General features: G+C 33.6%; 1 protein-coding gene and 1 non-coding gene across 2 annotated transcripts in view; both read right to left on the bottom strand.

Annotated features, from left to right (window-relative positions):
* PIK3C2G (phosphatidylinositol-4-phosphate 3-kinase catalytic subunit type 2 gamma) overlaps nucleotides 1–22849 on the bottom strand; it is a 392208-nt gene that overhangs the window by 352566 nt on the left and 16793 nt on the right. Inside the window, 5 exon segments of the mRNA XM_077170217.1 lie at nucleotides 1266–1348; nucleotides 6029–6150; nucleotides 6153–6332; nucleotides 6335–6475; nucleotides 6478–6790. Coding sequence (XP_077026332.1) covers nucleotides 1266–1348; nucleotides 6029–6150; nucleotides 6153–6332; nucleotides 6335–6475; nucleotides 6478–6790 — 839 coding nt within the window.
* On the bottom strand, nucleotides 14608–14713 carry LOC143642930 (U6 spliceosomal RNA). Its single transcript, XR_013155989.1, has one exon. It is a non-coding gene; the product is annotated as a U6 spliceosomal RNA (small nuclear RNA).

Below are 22849 nucleotides of genomic sequence, written 5' to 3'. Positions count from 1 at the left end.
TATTTCACTTAAGAGAGTCTTATGTTAAAAAAAATAAGAGTGGCAAGAGGGGCTAGTAATAAGTGTTTGGTCAATGAGATTACCCAGAGTGAAATACTGTGGCACTAAGATAGCTATTTATGTTTGGGAGGTAAGAATAACTGCATCTTAAATTTAAAGTGGCAAGTTTCTGGCAATACTTGTCAGCTTTTCCAATGAGTAGCTTAGTCCTGAAAGAATCAATACTGACACCTTTAAAGATTCTAATTTGGAATACAAAATGGTATTTTAATTTTTCTTCTGTGAAATAGAGCAAATAATTAAAGAATGAATTTTCATCCATCTGAAACAGTTCGTAATTTTGTGTGTGTGGTTTTTCAATCCTTCCAATTGGTTGCAAATTTTTGAGGGAGGGATGTTGCTTTTTTGTCTGTTTTAAACTTGAGTATTTCCCATATGTGTAGTAGTTACTAGGCACAAATTAATGATTAAAATGATTGATTCAAAATTTTCATCCTAAATGATCATTTAGTAGAAAACTGAAGCTGATAAGTAAACAAAAGTATATTTATTTGGATAGTTTATTATATATAAAAACAAAAGCCATAAATGGGGAAAAAAACACGAAAAGCAGTTTAAAATGTCAGTGCATTCTTTTTTCTAGAATTTCAGGAACTTTCACGATAGAAACTATGGCATTATGTACGTTTTAATCGCTAATGAAGAATGGATCATTCAAAAAGTCATCTATCGTCATATCATAAGTTCATTTTTTAGATGGCAAAAAGCAAATTTTCTGGCAGGGGGTAGGTGATGTTTCTTATAATATTCCCTATTTGTTCCTCATTAGCAAAGACCATGCATTTGTTCAATATTCTGGCAGCCCATTCAAGATAAGATAGCGCTATTAAGAGGAAGGCATTCTGATTTCAAAAAGAATATAAGTAGAAGGAAAAATCTGTATTAATCTGGGCTGAGCCAGAGTTGTTAATATCATTAAGTAGGAGATGAATTTCCTACAAACCCAACTACCAAAAACAGCAAGGGCAAGTCTTAATTTGTGACATTTTCAATGTTAACCAAATTTGCAAGAAAAAATAGCACAAACAACAAAATCTCAGCAGCTGATTAATAAGTTAATTTGTAGAAAATTTATATTTTTTACTGTATTAAAAATTTTAAAGATTTGACATTTTAAATCCAAATATTAGTCAGAGTTCAGTGATGTAAAAATAACATATTATCCAGATAGAAATTTCAAAGTTTAATAAAATAGCCATACTCACTCTTTTACTTTATCACAAAAGGAAATCAAACTCCTATTGCTACCTTGAGAGACTTCAACAATCTGAATGGAACAATCTTTAAGCTTAAAAAAAAATAACATTGAACTGTCAAATTAGTATACTTTGGTTTAAGGAGAAGATTAATACAACTCTATAATTTTATCCTGTTTTAATGATTCATTCAGATTTTAAATTTTTTTAGATTTTTAATTGAAGTGCTATTTACATATAGAGAAATATATAGGTTGTAAGCATATAAACTGAACTTTGAGGAATGCATAAAACTGTGAATCAATACCTTAATAAAAATATAAAATATTTCCATCATTTAAAAACATTACCTCACATCCACTCAGTCAATCTCTATTCTTATTTGGCAACTAAATAATTATTATTGAGACTTCCATCACAATAAATTAATAGTTTGTGCTCTTTTGTTTCAGGCTTCTTGTGCTGACATTATTTATAATATATAAGATTATCCGTATGGTTACATATTTTTTGTTGCTGAGTAGTTGCATTCCATTGTGTGAATATTCCACAATTTGTTTATCCACTTTTTAGTTGAAAGATAGGTAGGTTATTAACTTTTCATGTTGTAAAGAAAACTGTTACTAACATTTATGTACATGTCTTTGTGGATGTTTCATTTTCTGAGGATAAATCTGTAAAATTTTAAGTCACCGAGTATGCATATAATTAGCTTAAAAAAAAAAAACTGCCAAAGAGTTTTCTAAAACCAAAATCCCCTGGCTAAAATAGACTTTGCCTTTTATAGATGCTCCTGGGTTCAAATTGCCAATATTCTGTTAAGGATTTTTTTTTTCTGTTAACAAGGGTTATTTATACGTAATTTTCATTTCTTATAATATTTTGTCAGGTTTTGATATCAGAATTATACTGGCCGATCCAATCCTAAATTCTGAAAGACTTCAAGTAAAATTGGTCTTGTATCTTTAAATATTTGGTAGAGCCAATTAGTGAAAGCATCTGGCTTAAAGTTTTATTGGTTGGAATATTTCAAACACATATTCAATTTCTCCAGTAGGTATGTGGCAATTCAGGTTTTCTATATCTTATTTTTTCAGTTTTGTCTTCTAGAAATGCCCATTTCTTCTAAGGTATTGAATCTAATTGTAAATAGTTGCCTTATTATGTCACTGTATGTAAGATCTACAGTGATAGCTCCTTTTTAATTATTTTTTAATTTTTTATTTATTTAGTTTTTGCATGGGCAGGCACCAGGAATCAAACCCGGGTCTCAGGCATGGCAGGCAAAAACTCTGCCTGCTGAGCCACTGTGGCCCGCCCCTCTTTTATTTTTGATACTGGTAATTTGTGTTTTCATCTTTTTTCTTGATCATTCTTTTCAATGAATTATCAATGTTATAATTATTTCCAAATAATTAAATTTTGACCTTGTTAATGATCTAATATGTTTTACTCTTTCCTTGATTTCACCTTTTATATCTATTTATTCTCTTCTATTTCTTGTGTTTAGTATGCTCTTCTTTATCTCAATTTCTATAGAGGACATTTGATAATTTTTCCAGGTATTTTTCTATTATTGATATCTAATTGTGATTTTTTAATTTGTTGCCACAGAACATATTTATAATATTTCAATCTTTTAAAATCTTTGAGACTTATTATATGGCACAGAACATATTCTGTTTGTTAATATTTCACATGCTCTTGAAAAAATGTGTTTGACACAGGTATAACGTGTATATTCTATAAATATCAAGTAGAATAAGAGTTAATTAAGAGTTATGTTAAGAGTAATGTTCAAACCTGTTATGTCCTTAACTGATTCTTTGTCTATCAACAATTTATCCATTGCTTTCCGTAGTGTGCTAGTTTTTCCTCTATTTTGAAGCTCTTTACTAAGGTAAATATACATTATGAATATTATGTCTTCCTGATTTACCCTTTTACCATTATGAAATGACCTTTTTTATCTCTGATAATTCTTTGTCTTAAATTTTACTTTTTGAAATTAATAATCATGTCAGCTTTATTTTCTGACTGAATGGTAAAACATTTTTTCCTTTTATTCTGTTTGTTAATATTTCACATGCTCTTGAAAAAATATATCTGTGCCTTTGAATTGCACCTGTAGACAGTATATAGTTGGGTTTTACTTTTTACAGTCTGTTAAAATTTGGAATGTTTAATCTATTTATATTTAATCTAGTTATTTACATCATTGGATTTAAAACTTCCATTTATATTTGTTTCTATTTGTCTCTTCCATTTTGTTTTGTTCTTCTATTTTCCTTTTCTGTCTGATTCAGTTTATTTGGTTTTTCCTGTAGTGAATTAAAATGAATACAGAAGGATTGTATCCATTGACTTAAAAATATCAGTGATTCCAACCACTTTTGGCTTCCATGGTTTCTGTTGAAATGTCTGCATTTATCCAGATTTTTTTTCCACAGTGTGAAATCTTTCCTCTGCTTTCATTTATAATTTTCTGTTTACCTATGGTCTTCAAATGTATGAGTATAATCTGTCTCTATTCCATCATTTTTGTATTTAGTCCGATAGGAGTTTCTTGAGCTTTGTGTATCTGGAATTTGATGTTTTCCATGGAATTTGAGAAAGTTTCTAACCATTATTTCTTCAAATTATTTTTCTTCTGTAAATTTCCCTTCTCCCTCTAGTATTTCCAATTGCCTGTATATGAGTCTTCTTGAAATTATCTCACAAGTCTTGAAGACCTTGTTCATTTTCATATAATCCTTTCATTTCCTCTTTTTCATTTTAGATAATTTTTGTTTGTTTTACTTTCAAGGACAATAACTATTTTTTCCCTGTCATTCCTTTGTTGTTGTTAAGCACATCTGGTGTAATTTTCATTGCAGATATTATATTTCTAGCATTACAATTGCCATTTGCTATTTGTATATTTGATTCTTTCTAATGTCCTCTTTCTAATTTCCTGATGAAATTCCTCATTGGTATACTTATGACCATCTTTTATTTAATCTCCTGAAGAACCTACTTTTAATAGTCATTTTAAAGTCCCGATTTGTTAAAACCAATATCTGGATTGCTTTCGAGTCACTATTGACTCTTTTGTGCCTGACTCTGGGCCAAAATTTCCTGCTTCTCTGCATATTTATAAATGATGGACATTGTAGATGGCACTCTGTGGATTATTATTATTTTTTGTACAAAATGTACAGCTTTTCTTCAGCAGGCAGTTAAGATCCTTTTGACCCTGTCAGCTTTGATTTACTTTTTTCTAGGTCAGATCTAATTTGGTAGGTGTGGCATTTACCTTAGAGTATAATTTTTACTCTGAAAGGATGGACTTGTGGAGTCTCAACTGAATATAAGTGTTCACCTTAGGCCATTCTCTGGCTTGGCGGGAAATTCTGTACTGCACTACTTTTACTAGTATGCGGTGAACACAATCACCATTCAGTTATGACCCTATAGTAGGCAATGTCTGCTAAGCCTTGAAGCACATCCAATACTTAGGCAAGAACCTGCAGTAAGTCCCCGTGTAGAATTCTGATCCCACACATTGAACAGTTCTCTTTTCTTCAGTACCCTGCCAACCAAGACATGCTTCTGCCACCTGCAACTCCAATTTCTGCCTCCTCAGTGCAGTGAACTCACTGTTCAGATTGGACCCCACCACTTTGCAGGGTAGCAGTCCAAGGTGATTGCAGGGTTCAATTTGGGGTTTGCCTTCTCACAAGAGTCCTATACTACCCTTTAGTTTAATGTCTGAAACCAGTTGCTTCATACATTTTGTCCAACTTTAAAGTTGTTTGCAGTGGTTGGGCAAGTTTGGGGTTTTTTACACTATTGTGATCAGAAGCAGACGTTCCCAAGATTCATCGTTTTTCATTCAGATCAGTTCAGGTGCTACCTCCTCTGTGAGTGCCTCGAGCAAAACTAGGTGATACTTCTCCTATGTATCTACCCCATCTGTTATTTTACTGTGTTAATATCATTTGTTTGCAAGTTGATTTGAACAGTGGGCTATTTTTGAAATCAAGTATCAGGTCTTTCTCCTTTGCATCGATTCTCTCTAGCATATCACATGCGTATCTCAGGGGCTTAATAGTTGTTAAATAAATGAAGAATCTTTTTGGTCTTGCCTTGTAAACTGCAGCTACAATATTGTGTTCTTCTTTTTACTCCTTAATTCCTGTTTCATTGTGTCTAGACTAGTAGAGAAAGATTCAAATGCTATTAAGGAAACTCTATAATTACTTCAACGATTGGAATACTTCTAATTAAACAATTAAGATGAATTGTACAATGATAATTTCATTTCCAACCATGGGAATAGTCCCTAATAGAAATTGTCTTTCAACAGTGTACCTGGGTAAAAGAATATTTTTCCTACCAATAATGACATAAAATTTTTGTCATTCAGCATGACTAAAAGAACAAATGTAATGAAACACATATGCATTTGTGTGTATGCATAACAAAATAAGCAGAGAAAACACTATCAGCTAAACCTCCAAATACAATATTTTTGTTCAATAAATGTACATTAGCTTTTTCTTTGTTTTGATGAAAAATTGGAATTTTGAAACCAGTATTTTGAAAAAAAGTAGTTCCCTTTAGAGAAAACACTAATTCAGGAATGAGGACTTTGTAAATAATAAATGACTTTTTCAAAAATAATATTAATCCTGGTTAAAGTTAGCTATCCTCATTACCATGCTAATCCAATTTTTTATTAAATGATTCTTTCAGAGTCATATTTTTAGAGTGACATATCTGACACATACCTCTATGTTCTTTAGCCATGTATTTTCCCAAGTCGTGGGCAGCAAAGGACCTTTTGAGAGTATCAGAGAAGGTTCCATTCCGTTTGTATTTCCGCTCCTTTTATTCTTTTCTTCTGGCATGAGTCAGTTGAGGATGGATATGCAGTGAAGATGCTACTTTCAAATCCTATATGGCAGTTATTACTTTCATTTCTCAATTCTCTCCATGAGTTAGTTTCATCAAAACTAATGCATGATGGAGCTAGAATATTGAATCCGTAATCTGTATTGAATATGTAGCTTTCTATGGGATTTCCCTGGGAACTTCTTTATTAATATTTTGTGGTTTGGGGAGCACAGAGGGCCTAAAACCAATTACTGGTATTTCCCTAAATTGCTGCTGGGGGAGTTCAGGGTTTTTATAGATAAATTCATTCAAGGGTATGTGGTGTGCTTCATCTAATGAACGCCTTTCTGAATCCACTTTGGTGTTCTTGGCACAAAATAGGTGTTTTCTTCAATTTCACTCTTACAGAGTGGAGTTTTATTACTGATCTCATCGACTAGTGGATCAAAACCCAGACTGACTTGGCTAGGGGAAAGGGGTTTATTTACAGAGTGAACTATTTGGTGCTCATGCTGCTCCTCATGTGATTCATTGGGACTTTGATCTGTTTGCCAACAATGTGCCATTCTTAATCCTATGTAACTGAGTGGTTGCTCTGCCTCAAATTCTTCTTGATGATATAATGAAAGGATGGAGGATGTTATAAAAAAAGAATCCTGGAAAAAGAATAAAAGGAAATAAAAATTCTTTTATTAGTTAGAAATAAAGGAAAATATGACAAAGACATATAAACAATTGCTTTGCGCTTTCTCCTTAGCAAGTGAAATTATTCCTTCAGTACTACAAAATTTCATCAGAGATCATAACACCGAGTCAGAGGGAGAATATTGGCTTCAGATGGATTCATGAAAGTCCATCACATCTATCAAAGGAGTTTCATGATACTAACCAAAGTCCAGAATCAATACTCCCCTTTGGACTTGTTTTCATACTGAATATCAATATTCCTATAGTATTAGTATCTTCCTCTGTATTCTATGAACCATAGCATTTAATATACTCAAACCTCTTTTCATTATCCAGTCATTTTGTGCTCAGCATTTTCCCCATTCCTAGAACTATCCTTATGTCTTCTCTCTTCTCCATCCAAATCATCTTAGCATGGTTGACTAGACTCTTCTCTTCCTCTAAACTCCTTAAACTGCAAACTTTTTTTAGTACCTACTTCCCCACTTTTCTAAACTTACTTTCATTAGGCTCACCAATGACCTTCATTTCAGTAAATTTACAGGGATTTTTAAGATTCCCATTTATCTCTCTGCAACATTTAATTCCTTCACAATACTTTTTATTTTTAAATTTCTTAGTTTCTTACTTTGGATCTCTAGAGATCTGTACTTCCTGAGTCCTTCTTTGATTGCTTTTTCTCAAAGGTACTTTTGCCTGTTACTCCTTTTTCCATCTAACCTTTAAATGTTAGAGCTTACCATTATTTCCTTTCTTCTCAATTAATCTCTATTTTAAAATTATTTCATACTTCCTATTGTTTCAACTACCATCTGCAAGTCAACAGCTCCAACCAAAACCATTCTTCTAAATTCCAGACCCACATGTTACCTACTCAATGTCTGCACTTGGCTTTTTTTTTTTAACACCACATGAAAGTACAATACATAATTCACCCAAGAACCTGCTCCTATATATGTTCTCTCTGCCAGAAAATGGCCCAACCATCCATTCATTTGCTCAGACCAGAAACTAGCATTTCATTGTTGAATCGTCCTCCTTTCTTCTCCTATATCCAATAAATCCCTACATCCTGTGAATTGTATCACACAAATGTATCTGGGATCTTTCTCTGCCTACCATTGCTACAGTCTTATTCTAAAGGTTTCATTTCTTACAGGCAATATTGCATTGCCTCTGAAACTGCTTCTACATTTTCTTAGATCCATTTTGTGGTCTTATAACAGATGTTTTACACTGTAATAAGCATGATAGTAAGGTGATATTTTTAAGACACTAACCAAGTAACTCTCTCCTGGTTATACATTTTTCACTGGTTCCTATCACTTTAGGATAATGCCTATAATTTCTAAATATAGGAATATTGACTTTAAACTTCTGAATGTCTGGCCCTGCATACTTTAGCCGACTTAACCTAATGCTCAGCTTTGTCATCCTGGTCTTTTGGACTCTCAAAGGCCTTCCTCTTTTACATTTGACAGTATTTTCCCTGGTTTTCATCCTCTGGTTCTTATCTCACACCTCTTCTCTGGCTGCTTCCTTTAGATTCCACAGTAAGCTGAAATATTACTTCCTGAAATATCATCTGAATGCCCAACTAGGTTAAACTACTCTAAAATGTTTTTCTATACTTATATTTCTCATAGGTACTAAATATTGCAATATTACCTTGTAATAACACATGTAACATTTCTTTTTCCTGTTGGTCTTCTTCACTTATAACAATATTTAGTACTTTGTTTCATATAGGGTAGATGTTCATTTGTATTCCTTGAACAAATGATTTAAGAAATTTAGAAAAAGCTGTACTTGAGTTATGAGAATATGGTATTAAAAAGTTATTTGCATTGATTTCATGGATTTACTCATTCTCCACAACTCTGTATGTGACTGTATTAAAGATAAAAATTCTTCAAAAGGATAATTAATGTAATGATTAAATTTAAAGTACAGTTCTCTATCAATCAGTTTTGTAATGGCAGGAAAATGATTTGTATTCTATTGGTGCTAGGGAATTTTTAATATTCATTATCACCAAAAGAATCAGTGAATTAAATTTATTGTTCTTTAAAGATTTAGTGAATAAATTGAATTGATAGCTTTGAGAAAAATTTTCAAGAGATGTAAAAGCTGTATAGAACAAAACGTTAATCAGAAGATTACTCTAGAAAATATTATTCTAAACTATTCTAATCATTATGGGCCCATAGGGTATAGTATTATCTGGGCAGAATCATATTTTCAGAAAATGTCATTTCTTAAATCTCCATGTTAGTAGTGAAAACCATGTTTCATTAAATCAGATCCCACTTCCTCATCTCCCTCTGACATACAGCTTAGGGATGTGTCAGCAGGTGGGACTTTAACCCTGACAACCAACCTAATATCTTGTTCTGGGCTTCCTTGGCCTGCTCTGCTTCTGCTTTACTGAATATGATCAATATATCTATATTAAATGGACTTTTATGATTGGTGATAGTTTCAGAAGACCTTGATTATTGATGTTATTAAAATTATATTTTTAATTTTGTAGAGTCAGAAGGGAGGTCTTTAACCTCAACATCAGACCACTGATACCTTATTTAAAGTTTTCTTTAGGCTATATTGCCTTGTTCTTGTTATTAATAATAGTGATATGGAGATCTAACTATGCTTTGAGCACTGGCTCTCTGCTATTGTTCTATGTAGTCTACATGTATTAACATTTAATTCTTACCACAGCCTAGAGACATATAATATTATCTCCATTTATAAGACGAGGATGAAAGATGAATCAATTTACCCAAGGTCCCAGAGTTTATGATCACAGTTTTATTTGTAAAAGGGATTAAAGGTGAGCATGTGAGTAAACATGCTATACTAATTTATGAAATGCAGATCACGGCTGGGTTATGGCCATGTAACTCAACCTCAACTCCATCTGTCTCTATTGAAACAGTTGAGGACTATTTCAGTAATAGAAATAGTTTTTTTCAAGCATGTCTCACAGCCACTAAAGCCTGAAATATGTTAAACCATATTTGAAATCTAAAAATCTCATTATCATGAAATTAAAGAGAATGAGAAATACTTATTCATATTGAAAATGCAATAAAACAAAGATTCTTCTAGATCCTTCTTTTTCCATATTAAATTTGGTGATTTAAGGAACTTCTAATAATTTAAATCGCCGCCTTACTATCACATAGACTTTTTCGCTTGAATATTTCTTAGTTTACAAAATATATATATATATATATATATATAGTTCCTATTGGTAAATGCCTGTTTACTACATTATAAAGTAATGTATAGAATAATCTAGAAGTCATATATCTTGATTTTGAGGCACGACTGTACATTACATATAGTATAGCTGCAAAGATGACAAAATTGAGCAGACAAGGATATCAGCCCCTGATTTAAACTACATTCTGCCAAACTATAGATTATATATGTGTGTAGGTAGAAAAATGGTTTCCCAGATATACTCATGTCCTATTCCCTAGAACCTGCGACTATTTGGGGTAATATGGCAAAGCAGAATTAAGGTTACAGAATGAAATAAGGTAACTGATCAGCTGACCTTAAAACAAGATGATCTGAATTATCCATTTGGGCCCAGTCTTATCACAAGGATCCTTAAAAGTGGAAGAGGACAGCTAAAGAGAAGGTTGTAGTGATGTGATGTGAGAGGGACTCGGTCTTCTGCTGCTAGAGGAACGAGCATGAGCACGGAATGCTGGCCTCTAGTGGTTGGAATGTAGAAGGGAAGGGATACACCCCTAGAGCCTTCAGAGAGGAACATAGCTGCTGCCACCTTATCTTAGCCCATGTTGGACTTTGACCTACAAATCTGCAAGTCATTAAATCTTTGCTGTTTTTATCCACTAAGTTAAATGGCAATTTGTCAGGGAAGCAATAAAAAACAAATGCAATATTGAGCTATAAACTGCTTCCTAGATTGATTGGCAAGTCAGGGACTAGAAGGGATGTAGGAGACCACTCAGAAAGAGCCATCTATTCTTTGTTGGAAAATTCAGTTAAATTCAAAGAGCAGTAATTAAAAGGTGTTATCGAGAATGCCAACTTCATATTGTACTGCAATTGCTTATAAACTTCTACTCAGTTCAGCTAGCAAGAGATCTGTTGTTATTGAGGGTAAATTATTCATTGCCACTAAAGAGAAAGTACAGACACAATTTAGGCTCCTATTAGAGAAAGGGCAGCCCTGCCAGCTGTTTCCATTTCGTCAATCCACAAAGGTGCAAACATCACCCAGATAGCCCCAGTGTTCTCAGGAACAGAAATGTTTATCTTACACAAGAACAAAGAAATCTTTCAGAAAGTATCTGTGCTTGATCCAAAAATTTCTGGCAACATTACTGAGCGAGTGTATCTACTGGGGAGAGATGAGGGGAGAGTGAAAGGAAGAACTTATGAATTTAAGGAAAAATGATCTCTCTTTATCGGTTAAATTTTAGGCATTAAAATATAATTTTTTATGTTGTGGAAGATAAAGATTATGCTGACATAAGTCATTTCAAAGACTAATCAAGCTTAACCATCTGTATTTTCAGTAAAGTGAAAGGAAAGACTATGGCTCCGGCAGATTAACCTGGTTACTGAGACTCTGAGCTGGAAGATTGAGCTGAAATCCCCATCTCTTCATCTGCTGAGCCATGTGCATCTATTACACAGACACACACAGACATAGTCAATTTTCCTTGACTTAAATCTGACTTTTCTCAGCTCAATTTGACATACGAATACATGGAGGACAACAATCATATGAACATATCTTTATGTTACCTTACTTTTTCCATCTCTAATTTGGAATTGAATGATTGACTAAAAATTTTATTTTTTCATAAGCTCTTGTATTATTTCACCTAAGTGAAGATATGAGTTGCTTGGAAAAAGTATTAATCTCCAAATAATCTTTATCACTGTCCTTTTACATGAACAACTGACATTTTCTTAATCCTGTATAATCTTATAGAAGCCTCACTTGCCAGCAGACTACACAAAACCTCTCCTATGTGGAAACTTTGAAGCTTTCACTTATTCTCATTTTGAAAGATACTGACTTGAATAAATCAATTCCTTTATTTATATCTATTTATTCATTACAATTTATTTATTCAGTACCTCTTTTTAAGTATGTTGTGTCAAGCCCTGTGCAAACCTCTGGGAATACAAAGTGTTTGTATTTGTATCTATGAACTACTTTCAGGTAGTTCACAGATAAAATTTATAATACAGTACAATATAAGATTCACTATAATATACATGGGTTCCATTTCATCTGGAATTTCATATAGTATACTGTGAACTTATTTCACCTTGAAGAAAGTCAAAGGAAGAATCATGAAGAACATATTTAATGCTTCTGTATCGAGCATGTGTTGGTTTAAAATGTGCAATACATCAGAGATAAATCAGTGAGATGGACACAAGATGTTTTGATTCTGAAGTATTGTTATATTTTCCCTTTAAATATGATGAAGTAATTGAACAAGTAATTATTTCAATGCTTCTTAGTGTGTCTCACTCAATGAAATGCCACCCTCCAGCTTTGGTCTAACATCTGGGAAGTGGCTAGTGGGAAGGGGCCTGCTTCAGGGAGGACTAGAGGAGGTAACAGGCTGTCTTCCTGGAGTTTGTATCGACCTTGTTGGAGAAAATCCACAGATCCAGCCCTGAATTCTGATAGTGCTTGAAATAAGACTCTTGGTTGGGGCTCTAACAAGCAGTCTAGTGGTATTTGGGCAAGAATCAGTAATGTCACAACTATTGTCAGGCATATCTATTCTGAAGGGAATACCAGGACAATGAGAAATTTTAAGCGATCAGAAGCAATCATGGCTGTATTTTCTTTGCTGCAGCCAATATTTAGATCCCTTTCCCCTATCTGATGCTCTGTTATTGAGTGCTCTATTAACACTAACTGGGCATATTATTTTCAGTCATTTATTTGGCTCACAGAGAAATTCTCTATATTAAACCTGTAAGTAATAGCTTAGGTAAAAACACTGTCATTTATGAAAGTGAGTTGGGTAAAGTTTCAAGGAGTAGAAAATCCCTAAGCTAACTTGAAGTAAAATTTTTTCAGACAGGTTTGGAAAAAGGAAGATGGTGCCTTGAATTTCTCTCAAAACAGAATATATTAACTGTGTACAGAAAAGGAGAAAAACAAGAAGGAAAAAGCAGTAGTGGAGAAAGTAGGAAATGCACATATGGTTGAACTTTAATAAAGGAGGAAATGAAGAGAACATATACAATATTTGTAGAAAACGCTTTTTATTCAACATATGGATAATAGCGTTAAAATTATTATTCTGAGAATGTTTGTTTGTAATGTAGGACAAAGCAAATGAGTCATTACATGGTTTTCTAATCAGCATCTTTAGTGTTGTTGAGAACAGGATTCTCTGTTGCCCTAAATTTGAAATGGAAATATCAGCATAAACTCATGAGATTAAAAAAAAATCTATATCTCCTATCTGCCTACCTACCTACTTATCTATTGATATCTATGTCCCATAGATTTGTTCATTAAAAGGCCCAGAAATAATGCTCAGTCTAGTAGCAATAAGTATCCATAACACCCAGATTGTGATATAGAAGTACACTTCCCACTATAAGAAACAGAGCTGTGTGGAGGACTAGTTGACTTTAGGTCTGGGACAGATAATGTACAAGATGAATCTGAAATATTCTGCTACTCTAACACTAGGTTAGTAAGAAAGATATTGAAAAGAGTTAGTAAGAAAGATATCAAAAAATATAAGGATGCATCGGTAGGACTTGAGAACCAAATTGAAGAGGTTCCCAGTGATCAAAGGTGGGATAATTGAGCACCTACAAGGAAAATAAATATAATAAAAATGTGCCTAATCCATCAATTCCTAATAACATATACACACACAACTAATTGTAGGATACAAGGTTAATAAAGTAAACAGTTGAAATCATTTTGTCTTTGTTGTATAAAATGTTCAGTAGGCATCAAAATAACAGATGAGACAAAGTTCCTCTTCATAAAACCATTCTAATAAAAGAAGAAAGAGTGATAAAATTGGATCTCAATATTTTACAATCATAATATCTTATAATAATGAAATTATCAAAGCTAGGCAGCAAACATTAGTGACTGCTAACATCACAAAAAGAAAATGCATCTCATTAGTGACTGCTAACATCATGATGAAAAAGGCTTGCCAAAAAAATCAAACCTGAATCTGATTAGGCCTCTAGATCCAATTACTAATGGGCAGTAAATAAGGAAGACAGAGGAACACGTAAAATTAAATCACACTTGGAGACCATACAGGGAAAATAATAAGGTTTCCTCAAAAAATAAATTGCAAAGAAAAAAATGAAATGGAGACAAAACCCAGTAATTGAAAAAGACTTAAAAGATATGCCCTCCCCTTCAAAAAAAAAGATGGTAAAACAATCCCATAGTCTTTAGGGTTTTGCACTTGGATGAGGAATATAAGAAGCGATGATAATCAGAAGTGTGTTTATTCTTTGGGAGAGGGAGAGAATTGTGATGGGTCCAGGGGGTGGAGGGGGCACAAGGAAGGTTTTTTTTTGGTGGCTGTAAAGATTTTATGTCTTGGAATGCATGGTGGTTACAGCATTCTTCATCCTAGCTGAACATTTACTTTAGTCAGTTGCTAATACTATAAGTAACAAAAAGGGATAAATAATGTGATTTGTTGGGCACTTGGGACTTGAGGTTTTGTACAAAATCTAAATGAAGAGGTTGAGTAGGTAGTTGTACAAATGATTCTTTTTTTAAAATATGGAACGCTTCACAAATTTGTGTGTCATCCTGTGCAGGGGCCATGCTAATCTTCTCTGTATCGTTCCAATTTTAGTATATGTGCTGCCGAAGCGAGCACTGTACGATGATTCTTGAACTCAGGGTATTTTGAATCCTTGATCCTTAAGGGGGGTTTGGGGAGTAAGAAGCAGTATTATCAACCTAAGGATGAACTCCAGTGGGGGAGACAACCAATATTTAAGTGTGGACTCTGCCATAAGATGAAAAACAAAATAGTCTGAAAGGTAGAGATTAAACTACAAGCCATTGTTCACCCAACTTTGCCTCTGAAGTAAGAGGCCGGCAAAAACAAAGACATACAAGGCAAATGCTTCCTTTTAAGGACTTAATTGGGAAGGTGCACAATCAGTTCTGTGCCATCGGCACCAATATATGACTGCAAGGAAAGCTGCGAAGTGTAGTCTCTTACTGTGTTGCCATGGGCCCAGAAAAATCTTGAGTATTCCCTTACAAGAAGGGAGAAATGACATCAGTTGGAATATTACTGCTGGGATAGTTTTGAAGTTATCTCAGGGAAATAAAGGTGCCGAATCAGATGTAACCAGAAGCAAAAGTCCAAATGGAGGTGCAGTCCACAAGGGCAGTGCGCCAGTTTGAAAGGATTATGTACCCCAGAAAAACCATGTTTTAATCCTGACCAATCTCATGGGAGCAGCTGTTTCTGTTAATCCCGATTCAACACTGCAGTTGGAACCTTTTGATTAGATTATCTCCATGAAGTTGTAACACACCCAATTGTGGGCGTGACCTTTTCATTAGATGGAGATGTTACTCCACCCATTGCAGATGGGTGTTGATTAGTTTACTGGAATCCTTTAAAGGTGGAAACGTTTTGGAGAAAGGCAGAAACCTCAGAGCCAACAGAAACTTCAAAGTAGAGCTGACACTGATGCTGACACTTGGAGAACAGAGACACAGATTTGTAGAGATGCTTGGAGCCCAGCAGACGTCTCCATAAGATGTTAAGCAAGCCAGAACCTGGAGAGAGCTGAGGGAAACCAGGAGATGAAAGCCAGCCTTGGAGAAGCAAAATGAGAAACCCCAACAGGAACAGAGGCCAAAAGCAAAAGAACCCAGGAGTAAAGGACGAACAGTTGCCAGCCACACACTACTCAGCTGACAGATGTGTTCCTGACTCATTGGCTTTCCTTGAATTAAGGTATCTTTCCCTAGATGCCTTAGTCTGAACTTTTTAATAGGCTTAGAACTGTAAACTTGTAACTTATTTAAATTCCCTTTTTAAAAGCCATTCGAATTCTGATATATTGCATTCTAACAGCCTTTAACAAACCAAAACAGCCAGTGAATGTCAGCTAAGTAGAAGGGACACAGGGTACTAGAGCAAGATGTTATACTACTCCGAGGAGTGGACTTGTGTACTATGTTGAAAAAGAAGAACATGCAAGACAGTTGAAATCTAGAAGAATGTTGGCCTTATCTCCTAGTTCTAGGTATGTGGGGCATGGAGGAAGGAACAATTTGCCCCAGGAAGTTGCAAAGGAATAGAATCCCTTGGGAGAGTCAGGTTTCTCTGTAGGAAGAGAGAGTGAAAGAGGATTAAAGAAATAAACAAACATCTTGCATAAATTAAATCTCAATTGAAACAATGTGACTCCCATTATACATTTTATAAGTTGGTATTTCTCTCTCTCTTTTTTTTTTACTTTAAGGGATATAGAATACAAATAATTAGTTTATCAATTGAGTGGCAGTTCTTAAAATTATTAGATAATTTTTTTAGGTAATAGAAAACTGCTAATAAATAACTTCAGCAATATTAAATTTATATTTTTGCAATATGATATTATCCTTTAAAAGGATTTATATGTATAAAACTTTACATATTTTCATTATAAAGTATAAGCAATAGATAGTTTTTTATCATTTCAAACTGTCTAAAACTAGAGTAAAACCAAAAAGTAGTTGTACAGTTAGGACAAAATCATAGAATCCTGGTCTTAAATCATTTGGACTGACCTGCCCAAGTATTAAACTCTTAAACATTTTCTTGGAAAACAATAATATTTTATGGAAAGTTCTTTATGGTAGTTTCTTGGGCTACATTTAATATCACTTCTAAGGCTAAACATAATTCTATCATATTAAAGCAAAATTTCAGCACCAGCTAGTGCAAGTTAACAAGAGATAATCAACAAAAGGGATGGGTTTGGGAGATTATCATTTATACTTTTTCCTAATAGCCTGGTGACTTAGGGTAAATTAATTATATTCCTAAATCTCAAATTTATCATCAATAAAAGTAGAGAGAGTACCTACTACATTTCACAAGTGTTACTAAACAAGCCTATAACTTGCAAATGTCTGACAAACAGTAGATCCTCAGCATTTTATGATTGTTGTTCTACTACGTCCTCTAATATATACATTTTTATGTGTTGAGCCTCCTTTTTTTACTGGTGCTATATATTTTAAAATAAAAAAAAAGAATGTATACTTCCACCTTTATTTCCATCTAGCTTAAGCCTCATTGTGAAATACTAACATTTCTTAGCCTAGTATTTCATGTCGGAAAAGGTTACCCATTTCTCTGAAGATATTTGACAGAAAGCAATAGTAAAGAGCAGAAAAAAGTCAATAACAGTTTCTTCTTTGGGGACATTGTAATATGGATTTGAAATCAAAGTGGTAAATAAGTTTATCCCACAAATGAAATCTTTACATGGTTTGTGAAGAATTGTGTGGGTGATAACTTAATTAATGGAGTTAATCCCCCATTACTACCATCTGCAATTGTATAAGAGACAAAGAAGGAGGCATGTATGTCAGATGGCACAGATCATTGTTTTGTGACTGTTCAATAAATAAATTTAAGTTTATAGGTAGGTTAAATATTTAAAACATATATGAAGGGGTATCTACTTCATGATTTTTAATATTAACCATTATTAGCATAAGATATTCTCAAGAAATAGAAGGTTTAACAGAATCTTTGACAAAGTTATTGATATGATGAATTTGGTTTGACATGATTTGGAGACAGCAACTATATATTTTTTTAAAGCCAACTGAAGGAAGAACCAATAAAAATGTAACTACATTTAGTATAAAAAAAGATTTTAATACTTCCAAGAACATATTTATTTTACCAATCCACACAACATATACTGTTGCATATTCCTTTTAAAAATAGATTAATATGTGTTGTTTGAGCATGCACATTTCATTTTTACTATTTAAAAACATATCTGGAAGCATAATCCTATGATTCATTGCATAGGAGAGATTTAAAATCTACATTGTATGAGAGTTAACAAGTAAATTAGTATGTAAAGGTTGAATCAAAAGACAGACTGTAAGACAAAATTAAAAAACTTTTAAAAAACTGAAAAAGTTTATAAATTACAAGAATAAAAACTGATTAGGAAAACTGTGAACTTAGTGAATAAGTTCTGATCCATAGTCTTAGAAAACTTCTACCTTTTTGAGTACATCAAACCCTATAAAATGGTTTCTGGCTGGCAGTATGCTTCCAAAATTTGCCAAATATAAAAAGATTAAATAAAACAAAAACCTAAAAACATTCATTAGATAATGGTCTAACATTATCATTGACAAGGACTGACAACCATACTTCTCTCTGGTTGAAATTTTCACCATCTGTAAGTCAAAACAGATAAAACAGAAACAGAAGAAGGAGAAGAGGGAACAAAAGAAAATCTAGTCGGCATTTGCTTTATTATCTGAAGTAGAAGAATGAGTCTCCAAGTATGAAAAATGGTAAGCAGATGGCTCATTTCACTGCTATTGCCTGACTGGGAGAACTAGGGTCAGATCAGCCCTCCCCTCCACCCAAAAAATGGGTATCTGTTGTCCCCTTGCACCAGAACCTTTCAGTAGCACCCATAGCCACTTTACCAACACTTTTCTACCTGTTTCTAAGACTAAAAATTGCGCTGATGCAAAATTTTCTGAGTCTACAGTAGCTAACCCTTTGTTATACTGCTTCTAACAATAACAGCTAAACATCTGGAATGGGAGATGAGAAGGTTACCATTTCTGGAAAAAAAAAACAAGTGTAATGCTTGCATAAAAGCAGAATTATCTAGAAATATGTTTACCTTCTCAAAGTAGTTAACTAAACAACAAAAGTAAGATAGAAAAGCCCAGAATTAAAAAAAACTGCTACTGCCAATGACTGGCAAATTAGACTAAGTCTGTTCACCTTTGCCATCCCATTCACTGAAAAGCCAAAAGAGCTATTCTAACCACAGCTGGTAAACCATGAGGGGAGCCAGAAGAAGCCCAGACACCATTTATGAGTAAACAGGGAATGAACCCACATTCCCAAAAGAAGAGTAATTGGAATAAAATCAGCATGGGAGATGTGAAAATTCTCTGAAAAAATAAAATGAGTCTTTAACAATCAAACATAAAAGAACAAATAAACTTTGAGAGCATTTCCTATAGATTCCTAAGTAAATGTATTCTACAAAAGACATCTAGTGTTCCATAAAGTGAGATATAAAAAGTAAAATAAAAAAATATTGCAACAATAAAATGAAGAAAATATAGAAAAATTGGATGAGAGGCAGAGACTAATAAAAATGGAGCTTAATGAGATATTGAGATATAAAGAAACTAAAAATGCAGCCATATGTTTAAAACATTGAAAGAATGGCATAGTAGAAAACTAAATTTTCAGATAAAAACTGAGAAAGATTATGAATGCAGGAAAAAAGAACAAGTGATAGAAATGCAAGATAATATTGTAATTGTAATAGAAAGAGCTAACATTATATTATTGAAATCCTAAAAACAAACCTAGACACATAGAGGCAGCAAAAAAGATACTAAAAAAGAACATCAGAGCTGAAGAATGTTCTGAATATGCATATCAAAATTGCATACATTAAGAGTGCATGGGTAATTCAGTGGCAGAATTCTTGATTCCTGACCAAGGCACACCACCCCCTTCCCAAGAAAAAGCTTTGAACAAAATATGCATATCACATATCTCCCTCTGTGTGTGTATGTATAGATACAGAAATACATATATGTAGGAGACACATTAAAAAAATTATATATATGAACAATGGAGGAAAAAAATCACTGAAAATTTCCCATATCTTATGAAAGACATAAAATTACAGATCTCAGAAGAGCAGCATACTCCAAACAGATTAGATCTATATAGACCTACTCCAAGGCTCTTACTAATCAAATTGTCAAAGCCAAAGAGAAAATTCAGAAAGCATCAAGAGAAAAGTGATTCATCACATGCAACGGAAGCTTGAAAAGACTAAGTGTGGAATTCTCTGCAGAAACCATGGAGGCAAGAAGGGAGTGGTTTGATATACTTGAGATACCCAAAAGAGAAAAACTGCTAACCAAGAATTTTATATCTAGCAAAATGTCCTTAAGATATGGGGTGGGAGTTTAAAATATTTACTGATAAACAGATACCAAGACTGTTTGTGAATGAGAGACTGGCTCTGCAAGAAATCCTACAAGGAGTGCTACAGGTAGATAGGAAAAGACAGGAGAGAGAGGTTTGGAGAAGAGTGTAGAAATGCAGATTAGCAGTAAGGGAGACTGATAGGGTAAAAGGAGAGAGAAACAAAATAAAACATAACAGATAAAAGACAAAAGACAAAATGGCTGAAGACAGTACTGCTTTTACAGTAATAACATTCAATGTTAATTTATTAAACTCCCTAATCAAAAGGCACAGCTTGGCAGAATGGATTTAAAAACAGGATCCATCTATATGTTGTCTATAAGAGACTCACCTAAGACCCAAGGACAAAAAGAGGTTGAAAAAAGATATTCCATGCAAACAACAACAAAATGGAGCTGGGGTAGCTATATTAATATCAAAACAAATTAAAAGAGATAAAGAAGGGCATTGTATATTAGTAAAAGGGACAATTCATCAGGAAGACATAATCATAAATATCTTGCAAAAAAACCAGAGTGCCCCAAAATATATCAGGCAAACATGACACACTGAAGGGAAAAGTAGACACTTCTATGATAATAGTTGGAGACTTCAATACACTGCTGTCATCAATTGATAGAGCACTGGAAAGAAGATCAATAAAGAAGCAGAGATCTTGAAGAATATAATAAGTGAACTACACTTATAAGACACTTATAGAACATTGCACTCAACAACAGCAGGATACACATTTTCTCAAGTGCTCATTGATCATTATCCAGGATAGACCACATGTTGGGGCACAAAGTAGGTCTCAATAAATTTAAAAAATCAAAATTATGCAAATACTTTCTTAGATCATCAGGTAATGAAATTGGAAATCAATAACAGGCAGAAGGCTGAAAATTCACAAATAAATGGAGGCTAAACAACACACTCGGAAACAATCAGTGGGTCAAGGAAGAAACTTCAGGAGAAATCAGCAAATATTGAGGCAAATGAAAATGAGAACACAACATATCAAAACTTATGAGATGCAGCAAAAGCAGAGTTGTGAAGGAAATGTATTGCCCTAAATTCCATTATCAAAAAAGAAGAAAGAGCAAAGATTGAGGGATTAACTGCTCATAGGGATGAACTAGAGAAAGAAAAACAAACTAACCCAAAGCAAATGGAAAGAAAGAAAGAATAAGGATTAGTGCAGAAGTAAATGAAATTGAGAATATGAAAACAATAGAGAGAATAAATAAAACTAGAAGCTGGTTCTTTGAGAAAACCAATAAAATCAATGGGCTGTTAGGCTGATAAAGAAAAGAAAAGGGGGGGGGGGGATTCAAATCAATAAAATCAGAAATGAGAAGGTGGACATAATGACTGATCCCACAGATATAAAGGAGATAATGAGATGACACTATGAACAACTGTATGCTATAGACAAGTTAAATGAAATGGACAACTTCCAGAAAAGCATGAACAACCAACATTGGCTCAAGAAGAAAGAGAAGACCTCAATAAACCAATCACAAATAAAGAGATTGAATCAGTCATCAAAAAAACTCCTAAAAGAGAAAAGTCCACGACCAGATGGCTTCACATGTGAATTTTACCAAACATTCTAGAAAGAATTAGTAACAGTCCTGTTCAAATACTCCAAAAAATTGGAGAGGAGGGAAAGCTAACTAACTCATTCTATAAAGTTAACACCACCCAAATACCAAAGGCATGCAAAGATATTAGAAGAAAAGAAAATTACAGACCAATCTCTTTAATGAATATAGATGCAACAGTCCTCAACAAAGTACTTGCAAATTGAATCCAGCAGCATATTAAGCAGATTATACACAGTAACTGAGTGGGTTTTATTGCAGGTATGCAAGGGTGATCAACACAAGAAAATTCATATAATATACCATGTCAGTAAAGAGGAAAAACCATATGATCATCTTGACCGATGCAGAAAAGGTATTTGACCAAATTCAGCATTGTTTTTTGATAAAATCTCTTCAAATGATAAGAATAGAAGGGGTCTTTTAAGATGATAAAGGGAACATATGAAAAATCCACAGACAACATCATACTCAATGGAGTAAGACTGAAAGCTTTTCCTCTAAGATTAGGAAAAACATAAGGGGGCCCACTGTCCAACCATTGTTATGCAATATTATGCTGGAAGTCTTAGCTAATGAAATTAGGCAAGCAAAAGAAATGAAGGCATTCAAATTGGAAAGAAAGAAGCAAAACTTTCACTGTTTTCAGATGACTGATCTTACAAATAGAAAATCCAGAAAAACTGCAGTAAAGCTCTTAGAGCTCATAAATGAGTAGAGCAAAGTGGGAAGATGCAAAAACAACACTCAAAAATCAGTTGTATTTTTATACACCAGCAATAAATAATCTGAGGAGGCAATCAAGAAAAAATTCCATTTAGGATAGCAACCAAAAGAACAAAATATTTTGGAATAAATTTAGCCAAGGACATAAAAGGCTAAACACAGAAAACTAAAGTGTTGAAATAAACCTAGGAAGACCTAAATAAATGGAAGGACATACCATGTTCATGGACTGGAAGACTAAATATAATCAAGATGGCAATTCTATCTAAATTAATTTATAGATTCAATGGAATACCAAATTGAAATCCCAACAACTTACTCTGCAGAAATAGAAAAACAATAAACAAACTTATTTGGAAGGGCAGGGCACCACAGAGAGCTAAAATATCTTGAGAAAGAAAGATGAAATGGGAGATCCTGACTTTGAAGAATATTACAAAGCTACAGTGGTCAAAACAGCATG

The sequence above is a fragment of the Tamandua tetradactyla genome, chromosome 7 (genome assembly GCF_023851605.1).
Source record: "Tamandua tetradactyla isolate mTamTet1 chromosome 7, mTamTet1.pri, whole genome shotgun sequence".
NCBI classification, from domain to species: Eukaryota; Metazoa; Chordata; class Mammalia; order Pilosa; family Myrmecophagidae; genus Tamandua; species Tamandua tetradactyla.
Note: the sequence above shows the minus strand (reverse complement) of the source record. Positions and strands in the feature narration are given on the sequence as shown.